Source organism: Eptatretus burgeri, chromosome 5 (genome assembly GCF_056783735.1).
Source record: "Eptatretus burgeri isolate ZD-2024b chromosome 5, Ebu_testis_v1, whole genome shotgun sequence".
Lineage (NCBI taxonomy): Eukaryota > Metazoa > Chordata > Myxini > Myxiniformes > Myxinidae > Eptatretus > Eptatretus burgeri.
In genome coordinates, this window is record NC_140965.1 from 42,233,020 (window position 1) to 42,255,572 (window position 22,553).

The 22,553-nt window shown below is 45.9% G+C and overlaps 1 protein-coding gene and 1 long non-coding RNA gene across 4 annotated transcripts in view; both read right to left on the bottom strand.

The window, feature by feature from the left end:
• The window catches only part of LOC147026311 (breast cancer anti-estrogen resistance protein 3 homolog), a 212,911-nt gene extending 205,359 nt beyond the window's left edge, over nt 1-7,552 (bottom strand). Inside the window, exons 1-2 of one of the 3 annotated variants that reach the window (XM_085881597.1) lie at nt 7,306-7,552; nt 687-843 (exon numbers count right to left, since the gene is read on the bottom strand). In XM_085881597.1, the coding sequence (XP_085737723.1) occupies nt 687-830 (144 nt within the window). In that variant the 5' untranslated portion in view covers nt 831-843; nt 7,306-7,552. Of the gene's footprint in view, nt 1-686; nt 844-7,305 lie in introns of those variants that run through there. The other 2 variants (XM_085881599.1, XM_085881598.1) reach the window with 2 other exon arrangements.
• An 11,038-nt stretch (nt 7,553-18,590) lies between these two features.
• Nucleotides 18,591-22,553, bottom strand: part of LOC147026313 (uncharacterized) — a 31,821-nt gene continuing 27,858 nt past the window's right edge. The window contains exon 5 of the long non-coding RNA XR_015058281.1: nt 18,591-19,356. This is a non-coding gene — a long non-coding RNA (uncharacterized LOC147026313). The remainder of the gene's footprint in view (nt 19,357-22,553) is intronic.

Consider the following 22,553-nt stretch of genomic DNA (forward strand, 5'->3'; position numbering starts at 1 on the left):
CACTTCCACACACAGAGTTAATTAAAATCAAGTTTACCTCCCTGTCTTTGCTTGCCAAGACATTCGCTGCCATGTAACCGGCACGGCCCGTGACGTCATCGTCGGCCGGCCGCGCACCGGCCTACGCAGCAACGTGTCATGTCATTGGTTGGTAAATAAATGGCCACAACTTGGGAAGCACTTGTCCGATTAATATCAAACCTTGAAAATGCACATCCTCAGGTCCCCAGCAATATACCTGGCAAGTTTCAATTAGATCGGACCAGTGGTTGTCGAGAAACAGCGCGCGCGCACGCACACACACACACACACACACACACACACACACACACACACACACACACACACACACACACACACACACACACACACACACACACACACACACACACACACACACACACACACACACACACACACACACACACTGCTGAAATTATAGATAAAGAGCAGAGAGGAATCCAACAAATTGTAAGTCGTCCTACTGCAAAGCACATTCCGCAGCTACTAAATGTTGACGAAGTTGATGTGAAACGGAAAATGGTTTGAAAATTATCCTCAACAATGATGTTGAGTGTTATCATAGAAATTGCAAATAAAAGCACTATAATGATGATACAGGTAATGATTGAGATAGCAAGGAATAATATTGGTACCCATGGCCCGAATCTCCCACAGTTACTCACCTCAAGCCCATCGTATTGCTCTTCCAAGACCGAGCTGTATCCATCCAGTCCCAACTGGGCGAGCCAGCCAGAGATAGATGGAAGGTTCATGTCTCGCTTCCCAGCTCCTTGACCGAACAATGGCTTCGAGCCAGGACCACCCATTCACTGATCTCCACTGCGAAGATATGAGCATCTTTCGGGTGCGTTGCTGATAGGTGGTGGAGCAGGAATTATTTTTCACTTTTAGTCAATCATGATTTCTATTGCTGAAAATTACCCAGCCTGTCAAGGCAAGTCTGTCGATTGAGAGTCATTTTTGAATATGCACCTCTCGGCTTCTTGGCACAAAAAGTTATGCTACAAGTAATCTTGAGAACCTCGTCATCGAAAATAGCATTCATTCCTGGATAAAAGCAAGGCGCCCACAACTCCATCTGAAGCAGGAGTTACTGCAGTGTTTGCTTCACTCGTGACCAGCTTGATTGTGAATGATCTTTTCCCGACCGCAATGGCAGAACGATGAGTGAGAGCAAAAAGCTTTTTCCCCAACAAAAAGAGTCTGTTCCTACACCGATAAGACTTGGCACACACGTCTGTTCCTTTCTCAATTTAGTTTCCAGCCAATGTCAGATTCCCCCCCCCCCACCACCCACCCAATTATGTACCTGTGGGTGAGGGGGGGGGGAATACTTTTGAGTTTCTCATACCAATCTTTAGAATCGCTGCCATTTATGAATTCATCTGAAAATTGCATGACATTTGATGAGATTAACGAGGAAATATTAGCCCAAACCCTAACACGAACCCAAACCCAAATCCAAACCATAACCCTAACCCTAACCCTAACCCAAACCCAAACCCAAGCACAAACCCAAACCACACATCCACCACTCAGAAATCTCTGACTATCTTCACATGGTTTTAGTGGATTTTTTTAACTTCGGCCACCGAAGGTGATGGAGGTTATGTTTTCACCTCTTTCTGTCTGTTTGTGTGCAGGATATGTTAAAAAGTTGTGGACGGATCCGAATGAAATTTTGTGGACAGGTTGGGTGTGTGACAAGGACGAACTGATTCGATTTTGGTGAAGATCCGGATCCGGATCCAACTACTAGAATATTTAAAGTGATTCGTCACCATTGAGAGATCGGGCAAAAAAAAACAATACATAGCACGATATCTCAAAAAGTTTTGGACGGATTCAGATGAAACTTGCTGGACACCTTGGGTGTGAGATAAGGAAGAAGGTATTTAATTTTGGTGAAGATCCGAATCCGGATCCAGATCTAATCATTTTTAAAGTGATTCTTCACCATTGAGAGATCGGTTGAAAAACGAAATATAGCATGATATTTCAAAAATGTATTGGGCGTGATATGTTCTCGTGGGTGCCCGGTGTGTGTCCCAGTTAGAATAGGTACACCGTATACCTGCGTGTCATAAGAGGCGACTAAAAGGATTGGCGTCAGGAAGGGCATCCGGCCATAAAAACATCGCCTCTAAAGGAAACCATGAGGAGTACAACTGATGGGCAGGGTACAGCCCGAAGTACCCCGTGGGGGTCCTCACCCCCTCTCGTTAAAACTCAAGGTGGGGAACCCGATCGAAGCAAGGGAGGAAATTTTTCCATTTATGATGACCAATCGTCTGATGCCCCACGTGGAGATCGGTTTCTGAGGTTTGGTACATGGAATGTAGGGACAATGACAGGGAGATCTGGAGAAGTGGTTGAAACATTGGTCAGAAGAAGAGTGGACATATGTTGTGTGCAGGAGACACGGTGGAAGGGAAGTGGTGTGAGAATGGTGAAGGGAAGGCAGGGGCAGAAGTACAAGTTTATGTGGCAAGGGTGCCCGGAAGGCGAGCATGGTGTTGGTGTAATGTTTTCTGAGGAGTTTGTAGACAGTGTAGTGAGTGTGACTAGAGTGAGTGAAAGGTTGATGATGGTGAGAATCGTGATCGGAAAGCTCTTGGTGAACGTCATCTCGGGATATGCCCCGCAGGTCGGTCGAAGCGATGAAGAGAAGAACATGTTCTGGTGTGCGATGGAGAAGTTGATGGAGAATGTGAAAGATGAGGAAGTTGTTGTGGTTGGAGGAGACTTGAATGGACATGTGGGAAGGAGTCCAGACGGTTTTGAGGGAGTCCATGGGGGTTATGGATATGGTGTGAGAAATGGAGAAGGTGAAAGGATCTTGGAGCTTGCTGATGGAGCTGATTTGTTGATCTGTAATACTCAATTCCAGAAAGCGGATAATAAGCTTATTACATACACGTCAAGTGGGTCAACGACAACCATTGACTACCTGATGGTGCGTCGGCGAGATAGGGGAAACCTCCGGGACACAAAGGTGATCCCAGGGGAGGAGACTGTTTCACAGCATCACCTGGTTGTCTGCGATATAAGGGTGAAAGGTGTGAGGAGAATTCAGCGGGTGAAGTCCCAACCGAGGATGAAGGTGTGGAGGTTGAAAGAGGCGACAGTGAAGGAAGCATTAAGAGAGAGGCTGAGTATGGTAGAGGATAATGTGGTTGAGCTTGAAAGTGGTTGGATGTCAATGAAAGATAGTCTATTGGGAGCCGTCGGTGAGGTATGTGGATGGACAAAAGGACCACCGAGGCACTCGGAAACATGGTGGTGGGATGATGAAGTTGGAAAGACGATTGAAGAGAAGAGGAAGAAGTTCAAGGAATGGCAAAAGGTGAAGGGTACGGTGGAAGAAGAGGCAGCACATGAAAGTTATAAGGAAGCCAAGAAGGCTGCAAAGAAAGAGGTTGCAAAGGCGCAGGAGGCCCATAGGAAAATGTTCGGAGAACGCTTGGATTCGGAGGAGGGTAAGAGAGCGGTATTCAGGATTGCAAAGCAGATAGCGAGAGAGAGAGAGAGGTTTGATGTGACGGGGGTGAGTTGCTTGAAGGATGAAGTGGGACAAATTGTTGCGGACTCAGATGGAATTAAAGGAAGATGGAAGAGATGTATGGAAAGGCTGTTGAATGTAGAAAATGAATAGGATAGAAACATCGAGAATAACCCAGTTTTAGGACCAGCAGAGAAGATAACTGAGAAGGAAGTCGGGGAAGCTATAAGAGCAATGAAGAGTAGAAAAGCATGAGGGCCGACGGGAGTTGTGGGAGATATGTTGAAGGCAGCGGGAAGTTGGGGTGTGAAGAGAATGACAGAGATCTGTAATCTGGTGGTGAAAGAAGGCCGCATTCCAATGGATTGGGAACTGAGTACCCTCGTCCCTCTGTACAAGGGGAAAGGTGACCCTCTGGACTGTGGCTCCTATAGAGCAATAAAGTTATTGGAGCATGGAATGAAGGTATTGGAAAGGATGTTGGAGAAGAGGATAAGGAAGAAGGTAAGGATTGACGAAATGCAGTTTATATTTATGCCAGGAAGAGGAACGACAGATGCAATTTTTATTGGAAGGCAGTTGCAGGAGAAGTACATGGAGAAGAGGAAGAAGTTGTTTTTTTGGGTTTGTTGATCTGGAGAAAGCATTTGATCGGGTTCCACGCGAAGTAATGGCATGGGCATTGAGGAAGTTAGGAGTGGAGGAATGGTTGATCAGAGTAGTGATGGCAATGTACGAGAGAGTGCGTACAGCTGTAAGGACGAAGGATGGGAACAGTGGTGAGTTTGAGGTGAAGGTGGGAGTGCACCAGGGGTCGGTACTAAGTCCACTTCTATATATCGCCTGCCAACCAACGAAGTTGGTGGGGGATATAGAAATGGGTTCCGTCCGTCCGTCACATTTCGTTTCCAGAGCTTAACTACAAATCCCCTCAATATATATTTATGAAATTTGGTACACATATGAAGCAAGTGGTGAACTGATGCCTTTTGATATTTTCTAATTGATAGGTCACATGGTTTGGCAGCCATGTTGGATTGAAGAAAAATATTAAATAAAGTTTTCTCTGGAATCACATAACCTAATGATGCGAAAATTTTCAAGTATCATCTTCCATCATTTCTGCATACAGAGTAAAAATTATGACGTCACAAGTCACATGGTTTGGTGGCCATCTTGGATAGAAAAACACACCTCATCCGTACAACACGAAACTTCACACACGTATTCCACTGGAGTATTGGAGGCAGAATGTAAATTTATGATGTCATAGGTCACATGGGTCGTCAGCCACCTTGGATGGAAAATTAATAAATTTAAAAAATCTTCTTCTCCAGAACGGCTGGACAGATTGAAGCAAAATTTCACATACACTTTCCCCAAGACATCCTTGCAGAAGTTTGTTAATTTCTAATTGATAGGTCACATGGTTTGGCAGCCATATTGAATTTACCCTAAAACATTCAAACATCTCCAAAACGGCTGGTCAGATCAAGTGGAAACTTCACATACATATTGCACACACTTTGGGAATATAAGTTTGTTAATCCTCATTTAGTATGGCGAGGGATATCGAAGACTTTGTTGTAGTTGTGATGGAGGTGCTGGCCCTGAGGGTAAAGGAGGGTTTACCGTGGGAGCTGCTGTATGCAGATGATCTGGTGTTGATTGCAGAGAGTATGGATGGACTGAAGGAGAAGATGAACAAGTGGAAGCAATGTTTGGAGGCAAAAGGTTTGAAGGTGAATATCGGAAAGATGAAGCTGATGGCAAGTGGCCAAAACATGGCCAAAAGCATATGGTGAGGTGGGAAGGACTGGGAAGTGGCCGTGTGCTGTGTGCAGGAAGGGTGTCGGAGTGAACTCCATTCAGTGTACAATGTGTGCTGAATGGGTTCATCGAAAATGTAGTGGGGTGAGAGGGTCATTAACCAGTGTGGCAGCTACATTCAAGTGTAAGGTGTGCATAGAGGGAGCTGCAGATGAAGGAATTGTTGAGTTGGACATTGGAGATGGCATGAAGCTGGAAGGTGTGAAAATATTTTGCTACCTAGGAGACATGCTGAATGGAGAAGGTGGATCAGACTCTTCGACGGTTGCTCGAGTGAGATGTGCATGGAAGAAGTTTCGGAAACTGAGTGGCGTGCTGACGTAGAGGGGAGTGTTGTTGAAGCTGAAGGGAAAGGTATATGCTACATGTGTGAGGAGTACGATGATTTATGGGAGTGAGACATGGGTACTGAACATAGAGCATTAACAAAGGCTGGAGAGGGTGGAAATGGGAATGTTTCGGTGGATGTGCGGAGAGAGAGAGAGAGAGAGAGAGAGAGAGAGAGAGAGAGAGAGAGAGAGAGAGAGAGAGAGAGAGAGAGAGAGAGAGAGAGAGAGAGAGAGAGAGAGAGAGAGAGAGAGAGAGAGAGAGAGAGAGAGAGAGAGAGAGAGAGAGAGAGAGAGAGAGAGAGAGAGAGAGAGAGAGAGAGAGAGAGAGAGAGAGAGAGAGAGAGAGAGAGAGAGAGAGAGAGAGAGAGAGAGAGAGAGAGAGAGAGAGAGAGAGAGAGAGAGAGAGAGAGAGAGAGAGAGAGAGAGAGAGAGAGAGAGAGAGAGAGAGAGAGACGGAAGATGATGGGAAGAGTCTGTGATGGATGTTGTGAAGAGAAACAGGTTGAGATGGTTGGGTCATGTGTTGAGGAAGGATGAAAGTGACTGGGTGAGAGGAGTGTTAGAAATGAGTGTAGTCGGAAGTAAAGGACGGGGAAGACCGAGAAAAACTGGGCTAAAGGTGGTGGAAGAAGAAATATGGGCAAGGGGATTAAGAAGGGGGAGATGCAGAAAATAGCGTAAAGTGGAGTAGATTTCCATGGGGCCCGCAAGGCTAACCCCCGCTTTAGCAGGGAAAATGGCCTTACAATGCTTGTTGTGTTGTATGTTCTCGTGGGTCAAGCATTGCATTGAGGAGGTATGCGCTCTGCCGAGTGTCCTTCGAGTTAAATATGCATCCACCCCACTCTGGAATGGTGGCAGCAACATGGAATCTAAAGAGTTCCACCATGCAATTGTGCTTTGACTCAACGACAGCACACCTTTTGTTCCCGTACAGTGAACAAGATTCAGGGGAAAAAAACAAAAAAACACATAGAGCAGAGCAAGAGTAACGTCCACAACAGAATTAGCAGAGCATCCAAAGTACGGCCAGCACAGTCTTGTCATGAAGTAAAAGGAACAATGTACCTTAGTGAAGACATTCGGTGCCGCATTAAATCACAAGTATGTTCACTCAATTGGAATCCCCTTTTTGTGGACAGGAGAGCTGTGTGTGTGTGTGTGTGAAGATGTCCCCCCGGGTTACTTTGCGGAGAACGTTAGAACCAAAATAGCATGCAGGCATGACTATGCCATGTGACTGCAATGGTCAGGGTCAAATGAGGAATTCGTTACATATTGGAATTATCCCAAAGTAAGTAGGATCCCCTTTGATTGATTGATTGGGCCAAGCAACAATCGGGAATAACTGGGAGATTGAATGGGATTTCAAGTGAAACAGTCATTTAAATTTCATGGAAATACATTCACCGTTTTGATTTGAATGCTCTTTTCCACATTTGCATTCAACAGACCAAACGAAACAATTCACCTGACTATAGGTAGATGGAAGGTAGATATAAAAGGTGAAAGCGGATGAATCAAACATAAGCATTGGTGACGTATAACCAAGAAGATGAATCGCCCAGTTAGCAAGACTTCTCAGGTGGACAACTTCAGCTGCAATCGTCTAACTCTTACCTCGCGCAGAATGAGATATGAACGTGGCCAAAAATGGTCCGCTGGAGCATGGGCCAAAATCCACCCGTGGAGCCGGTCTCAGACTGAAAGCCTTTATCTCATTCATTCCATTTTTGTTGGCGTCAGCAACTGTCCCAATCTATTCTAGAATGCTGCAATCTCTCATTTCATCTCAGCGTCGCGTGAAGGTCTCACGACGCCTTTACCAGAGGCCACCTTGGCCGGTAACATTCCTCTCCAGCACACACTGGTACCGATGGTTATCGATTTCCTGAAACGGATGGGAAAAAAACATGATGGACATGGTCCGGTCATGGGTGCTGAACATGAATGGCGCCATCTTCACACAAATCGTTTTCTATTTACATTAATGATACAATAATGTAGACGTTTTAGAATCGTGTTGTAAATTATCTGTAAAGGGCAATTAAATGGGAAAACACAAATATTGTAATATGTATTAATTGAGAGGGTGTGTGTGTGTGTGTGTGTGTGTGTGTGTGTGTGTGTGTGTGTGTGTGTGTGTGTGTGTGTGTGTGTGTGTGTGTGTGTGTGTGTGTGTGTGTGTGTGTGTGTGTGTGTGTGTGTGTGTGTGTGTGTGTGTGCGCGCACACGCACGTACACTGGTCGTGACTTGCCTCTCTTTCGCGAAGGACAATGTGGGATCTTTCATGTCCACGAACCAATGCTGGCAGATATCCAGGTTTCACGTCCATCCGAGGGACAGCACACACATTGATAACTCAACTTGCCTGCAAGACACCAGGATGACAGTTTATAGCTGGACGGTGATTCAAACGCTGTATAGATAGCTCAGAGACGAGTGTGTATACCTCAAGCTAATGTGCCAGAATACACACACACACACACACACACACACACACACACACACACACACACACACACACACACACACACACACACACACACACACACACACCTTCTTACATCTGGTACAAGATTAACACTGCACATCACCCAGTCAACAAACATGGTCGTCGCGGCATCATGTTATGGGGCTGCTTTTCATCAGCAGGGACTGGCAGGCTTGTCATGATAGAAGGAACAATGGACAATGCAAACTACAGGAGAATCCTTGATGAAAACCTGCTTGAGTCGGCCATGAATCTGAAACTGGGTAAGAGATTCACGTTTCAGCAGGACAATGATCCGAAGCACAAAGCTAAAGCCAAACTGGAGTGATTGAATAAGAAGAAAATAAATGTTCTTGAGTGGCCCAGTCAAAGTGCTGACTTGAACCCCATTGTCCATTTATGGTGAGACTTGAAGATTGTAGTCCATCGACGATCCCCATCAAACTTGGCAGAACTAGAGAAATTTTCACGTGAAGATTGGGCAAAGATTTCACCAATCTCACTGTAAAGCTGGTAGAGATCTACCCCAAAAGACTCATTGCAGTCATTGCCACAAAAGGTGCTTCTACCAAGTACTGACCTAAGTAGTGGGGTCAAAAACCTGAAGTTTCTGACACTCTGTGAAAAGCAATATTTGGGCATTTTCTACTAGTTTTGGGTCTGAGGAACAGATTTAGCTATGTGTGCCAATTCTCATCCACTAGAATATCGATGTCCACTGAGAATTCCCCCCCCCCACCACTCCCCCAAGGGGGTGGGATGTTTATCATGATCCCCAGTCCGGCAAGAGCTCTCAAGAAACTCTATGTATGACACATTAAATAATATGTATTTTTCAACAGAAATTCATCGGTGCATGGATCACAGTGTCCTCGAACATGACCTTCACAATCTTCCATATGAGAAGATTGTGAAGGTCATGTTTGAGGTCACTGATAAATGTACCAATGAATTTCGCTTGAAAAATAGGTACTTTTAATGTGTCACACATGGGGTTTCTTGAGAGCCATTGCCAGACGGGCATCATGAGAACATCCACCCCCCCCCCTGGAGGGGGGAGGTGGGGACTCTCATGGGGGCATATATGTGAGTATACATGAAGTGAATATGTTCTACAATTGTGGACCACATGGACCACAGGGTCGGTGCGTCATGCTCGATGAGTACAAAGTGGCTTCTAATTGCAAGTTGTCACTACTCCGAGCATATAGGAACTCAAAGGCATGAGCTTAGCAGAGCTGCAGCCCCTATTTCCCCAGTAGGATTATACTGCAGCCAACACTGGGAAGAGAAATATATTTGGAATATCCCTCAATAATTCTCAATTTTATGCACCAGTCTACCCTGGAGAAGGAACATCCATCAATACTTATTTGGGGATTGTTGGTCCTTGCATTATGAAGGCAGCCCTTTTTTCACAACAAAAGGCAGCCTTTTTTGCAATGCTTTGTTTTAGATGTTCACGCCCGACAGGATCAAATGGTCGTGTGTGAGCGGTACTTCCACGTTTTCAGTGACTGCTTTTGATTCATGTTCCCACAAATTTTCTGGAACTGAGGTATCAAAACTTTTGCAGATGTGCTAGTGGATTACTTTACAAACTCTATTGTGTCGTTGTGTGTACAGCTGTTCTGACACGAGTTTTTTATACATTTGTGTGTGTGTTCAGTCATTAATCATAACATGTCATTCTCTTTGCTAACACCACCTCTACCCCTCACCTTTCTTTTATTTTTTCTTCCTCCCCCCTCTCCCTCTCTTTGTCTGTCTGTCTGTCTCTCTCTCAACCCCTTCTCACACCCCTCCCTCCTGTAATGTATAACAACGTTTGGTAAGGCATTGCTCTCCCCACCCCCCCTCCTTTCCTCACTCTTTCCCCCTTCCTCGCTTCCCCTCTCTCCTCCCTCCATCCTATCCTCTCCTCTCCCTCCGTCCTCTATCTCCCATCCTCTCCTCCCACTCTCCTCCTCTTCTCCCCTCCCTCTTTCCTCACCCTCCCTCCTCTCCCCCATCGCCCCCTTCAGCGAAGCAAAGGGTTGTATTTGCTAGTGGTCAATACAACACTTCCTCTCCTGTCGCAGTCAACGTGTGGCCCTAAATGGAGTTCTTTCATCCCCTCTTCCTGTGCAGGCTGGAGTTCCTCAAGGTAGCGTTCTGCGCCCTGTTCTTTTTCTGGTTTTCATCAATGATCTCTCGGACTCTCTGGAAAATCCTCTATTTCTCTTTGCCGACGACTCCACCCTCTGCCGTACCATCTGTCATCCCTCAGACCGGCAAGCAGCAGCTTCTTCGCTCACTGCAGATCTGGATAAAATCACAAACTGGTCCAACACGTGGAACTTGTCTTTCAATCCAGACAAATCTCACACTCTCATGATGTCTCTTCGAAAGGACCCTTTAGAAACCCCCCCCCCCATCCACTTTCTCAACAATCCTCTGGAAGAAGTCTTTTCTTTCAAGCTTCTGGGTCTCACTATCTGCCATGACCTTTCCTGGGAAAGTCACATTTCCAACCTCGCCTCAAAAGCCAGTCGCCGACTGGGAATCCTCCGTCGTGCAAAGTCCTTCCTCGGCCCTCTTGAGCTCCTGACCACTTACAAAGCTTTTGTCCACAGCCTGATGGAGTACTGTTCTCCCCTCTGGGCTGGTGCTCCTGCCTCCCACCTTTCCCGGCTTCACACTGTCGAAACCAGGGCATTTAAGATCATCGGCATCTCCCGCAATGAAGCTGAGTCTTTGGGCCTCTCACTCAATCACCGCAGGTTGGTCGGTGGTCTTTCTGTCTTCTACCGACTCCTCTCCAGCCTTGCCCCCCCCCCCCTGCTCTCTCTGCAATTTGTCCCCACCACATTTCCACAGGGCGCTCAAGGTCCACCAACAACCCCCTTCTGGTAAAACTACCAAAATCACGAATCACTGCTCATCTTCACTCTTTCATTCCTCTTTTTCCCCACCTTTGGAATAAACTTCCTCACTCTATTCTTTCCCATTCTTCCCTCCAGGCTTTCAAAACAGCTGTTCACCACCACCTCTTATCTTCCCCCATCGAAATCCTCGATCTTTTCTTCCCCCGATAATCCACCCAAGCCCACTTCCTTCAACTCCCCTGCTTTCCTTCCTGAAAGTCCCTGTAATGTCCATCTTCTCTTCGCCATGTTCCCCGTCCCATCACCATCCCTCTCCCTTCCACAGTTCACCTAATGTGTCTGTTCCCCACTGTTTTGTCCCTTCCACTCCCGCCCCTCTTGTCTCATGCCCCCTTGCTGTGAGTTGTGTGTTAGCTCTCATATGAGCCTCGACAAGGTATACAAAAAAATGTATATATAAATACAACACATACATCCTATCCCCAAAGGGTCAGCATGCATAGTCATTTAACTGGACCACTCCTCAATATGAGTTGGTCTCCATACCTTACAGCTGTACCTTTTTCTTAATAGAAAAAAGGTCAAATAATCGAAATATTTAAACAGCTTGGAACACGCACCTTGATCCCATGTCCAAGATACACAGTCCATCCAACAAGACTGTCCCATGAGCAGGCACATGCACCTCAGCCGGATCGAGGTACATGGTCAATCAAACATATACATCCTCACCCCGAAGGGTCAGATTGCATGGTCATACAATTGGACCACTCCCCAATAGGAATAGGTTCCCATGATGAAATATATTACAAAAGGCTCTTCTCTGAAAAGGAATTAGCTGTCAGGTCAGCCTGTGACATTGTGCTCACTTTGGAGCTTGTCTCGGATACGAGGGAGTCATCAGGGCACACTGAACCACCTGTGAGTGTGGTTCACATGCAGGATCACCCATATGCAAGGGAGTCGAGGGATTTTCTATACATAAAACAATCACCACCATTTTGTGCGATGAGGGACAAGGACAACACACTGCACTATAACTAGGGACTAACAGCAACAACTAACAGCAAGAAGCATAAACACAGAGCTGGACAAATTAATAAATTAAGGCCTCATTCAAAAACTGGCTGAAATCACAGGTGCTTTCCGGGCACTTCAGGTGATGATATAATTGGCCAAAGGCATCTGTCCTTCTTGGTTACGGCGGTGAAACAAAAGCCTTTTGCAATGACATATGGATTTAGCTGAGAGTGCAGTGAAAGTGTTCGGTCATTTGTGTGCTTGGAATGTTCAGCAAATTCAGAGGTGCAAGGCTATCCTGATGAAATGGTAGAAATTTTAGATACCCTTATGATGCAATGCAAACAATGCTTTCAGGTGATAATGATTAAGCAGAAACCTCAGGACAAACCATGGTTCAATGACAATCTCTGTCGTTGAATAAAGCAAAGGGCGATTGTGGCGATTTTGATCGATACCATCAACTAAGGAACACAGTCCAGTGTAACATCAAAAAAGCTGTCAGGTTACTTTCAGAACAAAGTTAAACACCTTAAAAGATCAGAGCCTGGAAAATGGCACAGACAGATCAGATTATTGATCAGAATGGAGAAGCAATCCTAAAATTTTGCTTTTGCGAATCAATCTCCTCGTCAACTCGCCAATGATTTTAACATGCATTTTTCACGCATCTGTACTAAGTTACCTCCGCTCGACCCAGCTACTCTTACGGCGTATCTTCCAGCGTCTGCGCCTCCACCGACAACCCATTATCATGAGGTATATATTGGTCTTGGACGTCTCAACACGTCCAAGGAACCTCATCCCAATGATGTACCTACTCGTCTTCTTAAAGAGTTTGCACTGGAAATCTCAGGCACTGTTACAAAGATATTTAACAAGTGCTTGTAGAATGGTTACTTCCCTGCTAAATGGAAGTGTGCCTCAGTATGTGCAATTCCTAGGACTCCTCGGATTACTTGATTTGAACAGCTTTACACGATCCCAATTACTTTTGTTTGGGCTTGGGTGTTTGAAAGTTTTCTTGCTGACTGGTTGATGGTCCATTTCAAACCTCACATTGATCCTGCACAGTATGGAAACATGAAAGGAAGCTCCATGAACCACTATTTAGTCCACATGTTAGGTGTTTTACATCGAAATCTTGACCAACGAGGGCATTACGCAAACACCGGCACTGTCGACTTTACTAAGGCGTTCGACCTCGTCAACCATTCAAGGGTAATTGAAAAGTTCATTCAGCTTGGGGTTGATGCTTCCATTATAGCTGCAGTGTGTAGTTTCCTTTCCGATCGCTCCCAAGTGGTTCATTATCAAGAGCAGACATCGAACCCCTTGAGTCTCTCTTGAGTTCCACACGGGACGAAACTCGGACCAATTTTGTTCCTTGTTTTGGTGAATGATGCAGCTGAAACAACAGGATACCGTTGGAAATATGTGGACGACTTGAGCATGGTCGAAGTGTTGCATGGAACTCAACAAAGTTCGATGCAAGCCCATGTTGATGCACTTGGTGATTGGTGTTGGCTTAATGACATTAAGCCGAAGACAGATCATGCAAATATCTTTCCTTCAGAAAGGGCCACCCTAATTAAACATTGTCATTGATAACATTCCTCGGCAAAGAGTTCAATCGTTCACTCTCCTTGGTGTTATAATCCAATCAGATCTGAAGTGGAATAGTCAGGTCCAGACAACACTACGTTCTTTATACTTTGTTGAAATTCAGTGCGAGTGCCCTTGATTTTGTCGCAATACACAAAGTGTTCATCCGCCCTTTGCTAGAGTATGGGATACCAGTGTGGGGTTCTGGCATCACGAGGACTCAAAGTGATGAGATTGAATGACTCCAGAAGTGTGCACTTCACTTTATTGTGTTCCCATCTATTTTGTCCTACGTACAACAACTTACTCATTTTGATGCACAATTGTTGAGTGAACGCAGGAAAGAGCTTCTCTTGCGTTTTGAACTTGGTCTTCTAAAGTCTGAGCATCACCGTGGCATTCTTCCTTTCACCCGACAATCTGTGTCGAGACATAATATTCAACTCAGAAATGCTCAACATCTTCACCTACCTCAGTGTAAGACTCAAAGGTATAAAAATTCGACAATTCCTTTTTTGACTCAAATGCTTCATTTTGTTTTGCAGATATATATATATGTATGTATATGTATATATATATATATGTTTATATTTATATATATATATATATATATATATATATATATATATATATATATATATATATATATATATATATATATATATTGTTACGAATTCTGGCCCGTCTGGCGTGCAATCGGCCACGTAACTCTAATCGTGACCGTGTCGCTCACCAGACGGACAATTCAGTCGTGACCCTCCTGGAACTACCGCCAGGAGCCAGTCACGGGTGGGGGTTTAATCCCACCACAACCCAGTCCGCATTCTACCCGCGCGAAATAGGATGAATCGCCGAATGTCGATATACCTAAATACCCACACGGGTAACCTACCGAGGGGTTGCACCACGCCGCAGGTCGGCTTAGGACACGAACCGCTTAAGCGGTTCATTCCGTACTACAGGGATAACGGAGCGGTGTTATCACCGAACTCGATGGTTCAGATTCTTCTTTACTGGGTGTTTGAAACCCTCTACTAATTTATTCCGCGATTCAAGATGGCACTTTCAAAATGGAAAAAGACGACGAACGGGATACATTTCACACAAGGACATTTATTTAAAGCACATATTGCACACACAACACAAACAAGGAATCATGCACTTTACAAGCAAGAAATAGAAAACAAAAGCAATACGACCGACTATAAGCAAGGATCAATTTACTTGCACAGTTACTTACACAGTTTCTACTTGGCAGGACACGGCGCCACAGCATGCATACAAAAATAACAGGAAAACTCTCCCCATAGGCAAGGAGGTAGACGGGGTTCGTAAAGCTTTATGGCACGGGACCTGGAGGACCGAACGGGTCCCGTGAGACCGAAGGGTCTTACCCGCGCCCTCGTGGCGCGACGGTGGGCAGGTCGCGACGTCGACTCCCCACGGCCTTGCGTAGCCGCGCCTGACCTCGGGCCCCTGGCGTGGTCAGCGAGCTCTCTCCGGCGTTGCTGCTGGTGCTTCCACAACCCATGACCAAACAAGCAAAAGACTGAAGGGCAAAAGGGGCTTCAGGACCAGAGAGAGAACGGCGTCGACTACCCAGAGAGAGAGCTCATGGACCAGAGAGAGCGAGCTCGACCCTGGCCACCAAGAGAGAGAGAGAGAGCTCGACCCTGCCCACCAAGAGAGAGGAGCACTCGACCCCGACAGAGAGAGAGAGAGACATCGACGACCCAGACAGAGAGAGTGAGAGCGAGCTCGACCCTGGCCACCAAGAGAGAGGAGCACTCGACCCCGACAGAGCGAGCTCATGGACCAGAGAGAGAAAAGCGAGCTCGACCCTGGCCACCAAGAGAGAGAGAGAGAGAGAGAGAGAGAGAGAGAGAGAGAGAGAGAGAGAGAGAGAGAGAGCGAGCTCAACCCTGCCCACCAAGAGAGAGGAGCACTCGACCCCGACAGAGAGAGCTCATGGACCAGAGAGAGAGAGTGACGTCGACAGCCCAGACAGAGAGAGTGAGAGTGAGCTCGACCCTGGCCACCAAGAGAGAGGAGCACTCGACCCCGACAGAGAGAGCTCCTGGACCTCGCGCCCGGTCCGCCTTATTTAGCACGGGGCTCCGCCCTTCGCTCCTCCCCATTTTCGGCTCCACCTCCCTTCGAGAAGGTTCCCGAAAAGGGACGTTCCCACACCCCGACCGCCTCACACTGTTCATCCACCAATCGGCGGCGAGCTGCCCTCCCCCTTTCCTTCACACCAAGCGCGGGGAAAAATAGGCGGGAAAAAATCCTCGCGCCCAAAAGGGAACTCTTTTGGTTCCCTTTTTCGTTCGACGGTTTTCAACGCGGCTTGTTGGTTGCGTGGAGGTTTGTTCAAAATAACAATAGAAAAAGAAAAACGGCTATCTCAAAGAGTCGCAGCCCGGTGAATCACACGAAATCCCTTTAAACAACGGTGGGGAACGATCTGCACATAAACTTAGCGTCATAACTGATCTAAGGACCCTTTATGGTGTATTGCGAATTTCCACAGCCGTAACAATATATAACATGTATAATGTTTGTTTGAATTCTGTTTTACCTTAACTTGTGATCTTGGAACTTTTACGTTTGATATTAACATGATTCTTCTTGCTGTTCTGATGTAACCTTGTATCGATCAGTCTTCTGACTGTCTTCATCAAGGATGCTTCTAAAATAAACTGAAATGAATGAAAGAATCTCCTGAGTGCTAAAACTGCCTATAAAACATAAACTTTCTTCATCTCAAAGACTTCATGAATGGTCAACCAATTTTCGAAGAAAGGATCAAAACTTCCTCCTTCGATTTGTAAAATTCTGGTATTCATGCTGTAATGTTTCAAACATGACGAGTTTAAAAGTGTTGCAGTTGCTCTCTGTAGCCAAAAGGTGGTGCCACCCTCACACTTTCTTGTTGTCGGCGGCTGGAAGTTGGTCGGGAGTCAGTAGTCCTCCAACTGCATTCCATTGGAATACAGACGACTTCTGCAAAAGCTGCCCTTACAAAGTCTGTCTCTTTTCCACTCCTCTCTCAAAATGGAAATCAGTCTTTGTTTGATTTAGCCATATCATATCTCACCAGCCTGTCCTGCTCCTCCTCTTGGCTCTCCAGAACATGTCCATGTGAAAGTGTTTCTTCAGAGTTTGTCTCCTTGCCAACTTGGTCAGGTTGGTGGCCTCTCAGTTTTATCTCCCCTCACTTCCTGTCCTGCTCATGTCTCCATTCCACCATTCTTTCCTTCACATATCCATCCAGATATCACACATGCTCTTCCAGAATCCAAAACTTGGTTACCCTCCCCAATTACAAACAAAATTCCCACAACTATTACTTCACCACTCCATTCTCTCATCTAGTGAATTTGTCTTCTTGTGTCTGTTGTCTAGTGCCCCTCCCTCCTTTCTTTCAAGAGTGCTGCCCATCATCACCTCATGCTTTATCCTATACCCACCCCTACTCTCCTATATTTTTTGCTGACACCACCCCACTCTGACCCCATCCTCTCTCAAATAACCCTTTCCATTCTGCCATTTATCCACTCATAAGCAATGTCTTTGTCTCCTCGTTCCCCTTAAATCCTCTATCCTCTGATGATATGTGAACCTGCTGCCCATTGTTGTTTAACTCCTCCATGAGTGTAGGTTTCTGTATGCAAAAAACTGTGCAGGGATTTAAACAGAGAGAATGCAAAAGATGTATGGACACAAAAAAACTGAGATGGACTTTAAGAGCTCCATTCTTTTTACTCACTCGACAACAAGAAGCAGGTTGCAAAAGCGGTCTGAATGATGAACAGGCAGAGAGGTTAAGGGAGAGAAAGACAGTGGGTGAAGTTTAGGTCAATTTCTCCATTGTGATGTATTGAACATTGTGTGCCATGATATAGCACTCAGGTCTCCCGCTAACACGGTGACAGGTTCTCTCGAAAGAAGTTGATCTCCATATCACCATATCAATATCACTCGGTCCTTGTCTCAGCTGTACTTGCTGTCTCCGATGTCAAAAACAATGGATGGAAGCCCTGAATTTCAGGCAAGAAAGCAGAGCCATCTCTGGACACATCTATAACATTTTACGTAGTCTGATACCCTGTCTTGCTGTCCAAACATTCACCCGATGGCATGCATGACCACCTCTCATGGATGGTCAACTGCCTGATTCTCACCGCCAGTATGTGGTTCTTCACTAGATTGTCTCATCTCCTCTCTCTCTGATGAGGCTGGAGAACCCCAAGGCAGTGTCTTGGACCCAGTGCTGTTCCAAATTTTCATCAACGATCTTTCTCATTTTCTGGAAAAGTTTTTCTCGCATTCCGTTGATGACTCTACCCTCTGCAGTAACATCTCTCATCCTTCAGACGGGCAGGCAGCAGTCTATTATGTCCACGTAGACCTTGAAAGAATGAGCTGTTCCAAACTTGGGAATTATTCAGGTAAAACACCCAAAATTCAGGCTCACTGCTCACCTTCACTAATTGATTCCTATTTTCTCTCATCTGTGGAAATAACTTCTTCAGTCTGTTCAATCTCATTTTTCCCTCCAGGGATTCCAATGGCCATTCAACTCCTCTTCAGATCATTCCTTATCCATTAATTTGAAGTTTTCTCTTCCCATTACCAGTCGTTTTTGTCGTTTTGGCCCTATCTCTCAATGGCGAAGAATCACGTAAAAAAAATTCTCATATCTGGATCTGGATCCAGATCTTCACTAAAATCGAATGAATTTGTCCTCGTCATCCACCCAACTTGTCCACCAAGATTCTTCCAAGTCCCTCCATCTTTGATATCATGCTCACAGACAGACAAACCGACGAACAGACAGGGGTGAAAACATAACCTTTGGTGGCGAAGGTAATTAAAAGGCGCATGACCAGAGACATTTGACCTTTTGAACCCAAAGTCTAATAAGTTCATTTTTGTATTAAAGTGCAAACTTGTGCTACATTCAGATGAAATCCCTTCAGCGATTGACAAGTAATCTTGGAAACAAAAAACCAATAACAAACCAATGGACGGATCGATGAAAGGACAGACAGTCGGACAAACAACCCAAAGAAAAATGCCTCTGGCCTTTGGCTGCAGAGGCATAAAAATATTTCTGTGCTTCGCTTGATCCACTCCGAAATGCCACGGACTTGTGCAGGAGATATGTTTTCGCAAGTCAAGGAAAAGGCAAACTGGGGTCCAGCCTGACTTCAAGTGTGTGGTTTTCCAGCTTTTTGCTAGATTTTAACCAAGTATCATGGCCCAGTAAACTCGGTAATAGGAGGGAACGAGAATGAACTGCCTCTTGTTCTGAGAGATACAAATGTAGATGTGCCTGCCACAGCTAACTTACGTATCCCTCCTTATTGTACTATCCATCCCCTTGTAATGTTGACAAGTCGTGGTATAAGCAACAATGTGGCTTTATTGCTGAGACATCATTAACAGGCAGATGGATGTCATGATACACATTGCTGCAGGTCACGGAACGTGACATCACGTCCGGTAATCACCCTAACCTGGAACAGAATCCAACACCCCTTGGTTTCAAACAATTCAAAAATGTACAATTGGTCTTCCCTCTTGTCTCCCAGCTGAGACTATTGTCTCCTCCAATGTGTACAGTGGTCTTTCCTCTTGTCGCCTCGCTCCGATGTCCTGGGACGAAGAGAGAATGGCTTCTAAAAAACAACAAACAGGCCTACCTTAATGCCAATTTAACTTATCCAATACAACCCCCATGACTTGACTACTTCCCCAGTGGATGTCACTTGCTCCAGCTGTCAGCGAAGCCCAAATACCCATTTCAAGCCTACCTATCCAATTTCACGGTTCTACCTGCCCTCCATAGCACATGGCAAGTCGCATGGGACTGAGTGGATAATTCCCAAATTTATACAGGACAGCAATCATCAAATTCCCTGCAAGGCCATGGTTTCATCTTTCACACACTGCAGGTGTGGCCCTCATCTCAGCAGCGTCCTGAACAAACAAGATGGTGGGGGCACTTCAGGCTGTGGTTCCCACAGTCTAAACACAGTCGCCGACCTCATGACTTCTTTGTTTGATTGGGGGGGGGGAAGAGATAGAGAGGGGTTGGGGGAAAGTGTGGAGATACAGGGGGAAAGAGAGAGAGCAGATAGAGGGGGAAAGAGAGAGGAGATAGAGGGGGAAAGAGAGAGGAGATAGAGGGGGAAAGAGAGAGAGAGGGAAGAGGAGGAGGAGATTGGGACCATACTCTGTGCAGAGTGTTGGTGCTGCAAAAGCATTCTCCTTGGCAATTGGGTACAATCCTGGACGGGTCACCACTCCGACACAGTACACCAGCATGCTGGCACTCATTTTGCTGACCTCGGAAGGATGACAGGCCAAGTTAACCCCACCTGGTATTAATTCAACAGCTGAGCGGGATTTGAACTCAGGACCTTAGGATCCAAAACCCACCACTCTAACCATTAAGCCAACACCAGGCATAGAGGAGATAGGGGGAAAGAGAGAGGAGATGGAGGGGGAAACAGAGGGGACATGGAGGGGGAAAGAGAGAGGACATAGAGGGGGAAAAAGCTAGTGGAGATAGAGGGAGAAAAAGAAAGGACATAGAGGGGGAAAGAGAGAGGACATCGAGAGGGAAAAAGATAGTGGACATAGAGGGGGAAAGAGAGAGCGGAGGGAGGGGGAAAGGAAGGGGAAAAAAAGAGAGGAGGGGTGGGGGAGCGAGGAGGGAGAGAGAATGAGGAGGGAGGGGAGGGGGGAAGGGAAGACAGCGAGAGGTGAGAGGAAGGGAAGGCAGACATGCACTGAAGCAGTAATTACAATTCATACTGTCTCATCAATATGATTCCGCATCGAATAACAGTGAATATGGAAACAAAATAATGCCTGAAATCCATTTTCTACTGATCAGACTATAAATACCACCCAGAGACAAAAACACTGCTGGGACATGTCCAGAGCCAAGCTGTCCAGAGACAAACACCTGAGCGGTGTTTGTCTCCGGACAGCTTGGACACATCCAGAGACAAACTCCCATCTCGACACATCAGGAGATAAATACCATCCGGACACGTCTGGAGACAAACCCTGTCCGGACATAACCATCGTCCAGACACATATGGAGATACATGTCAGGAGACAAATTTCCATCCAGACATAAACACCGCCCGAATATGTTCGTCGACAAACACTGCCCGGACGCATCCAGAGCCAGAGCCAAGCCAAACACCACCCGGACGCGTCCAGAGATAAACTCCCATCCTGATATAAACACTGCCTGGACACTACCAGAGACAAACCTCCAGGGCACATCCTGAGCCAAGCTGTCTGGAGACAAACACCGCTCGGGCACGTCCGGAGACCAACTCCCGTCCGGACATAAACACCTCCCGGACACAAACTCCCATCTGGACATAAATACCACCTGGACACTTCTGGAGTCAAACTCCAATCCTGATATGTCCGGAGACAAACTACCATGCAGACAAGTCTGGCGATAAATACCATCTGGACACATCTGGAGACAAACCCCGCCCAGACATAACCACCGTCCAGACACATGTGCAGATAACCACCGTCCAGACATAACGACCATTCGGATACATCCAGAGACAGAGACAGAGGTGGATGGGGGGGGGTAGCTGCCTGGCCAGAGAGAACATGTCATGCTTTATGAACAACACACACACACACACACACACACACACACACACACACACACACACACACACACACACACACACACACACACACACACACACACGATTGGCCGATATCGGCAATTTTTCGGGAATCAACAGGTTGGAGTCAGTGTGATTACCGACTATCGTACGGACTGTATACAACCCAGAAACCTTGAGAAGCTTTCACCGAAAAACGACGTTACATTTATATGGACGTTTCAGGGAGATGTTCACAAACATTATTCTTTATAAACACCTGCGTGTGATGGGTGGAAAAAAAATTGGGCTCGGTAATGTAGAAAACACATTAATACAGCAAATGGATCAGAAATCGGATATTATCAAATATATTTTGTGTTGAAACTCACAAAGAGAAACATAAAACCTTTGTAAAACAAATCCGAAAACCAAATGCTTTCGAAACAGGCGTGAGGACACAGGAAAACCTGATGTAACCTCCATAAGACACGGGATGAAACTTTGCCAACATAGCACCTGTAACAGACATGGCATGTCCACACACCTGCGAAGAGTCCATACAGATCCAAATCTACACCGATGTACCACGTCCGTGTGTGCTGTATATGTACCTCTACCTTGTAGTAACTGTCGAATGTATATCTTGATCAGAACACGAACTGAACTGTACAGCTCAGTAAGTGGCTTACGCACTCAATCAAGCACTCCAATGGAATACTTGGCTTGGCAAGCGATTACCAATTGCCATCAATACAACTACGCACCCGGAAATGCCCGTGCAATGTCCGAATTGGACAAATCACAACTTTATGGGGGAGTCAGAACTGCTGATACTTTCAAATCTGGAGCAACATTTTTTAAATTCTGCTTAGTTTAAGAGAGTCTCTTGGTTATTCCGATGCGCAAATGAAATAAAGCAATGAACGCTGGCGTCTCCAGGCATTTATAAGCATTGCAATATACCCAGCGATTCGTAGCTATGATGAACGAGCAATTCGATAATACGAGTGAGGAAAGTGAAAAAAAAACAAACCTTATCGTAAAGAAATAATTGCGGACTGTTCCAAGTCAAAGCATGGTTGAGTAGGCCAAAAAAACATGACGGCTTCAGACCACAGTAAGGTTACCCAGGAAACGCCTTAAGGCCCCAGACAGCGAGCTGGCCGAGGATCACCTGATAAAGGATATAATTAAATAACGCCGTTAATTATCTTCAAAATGGG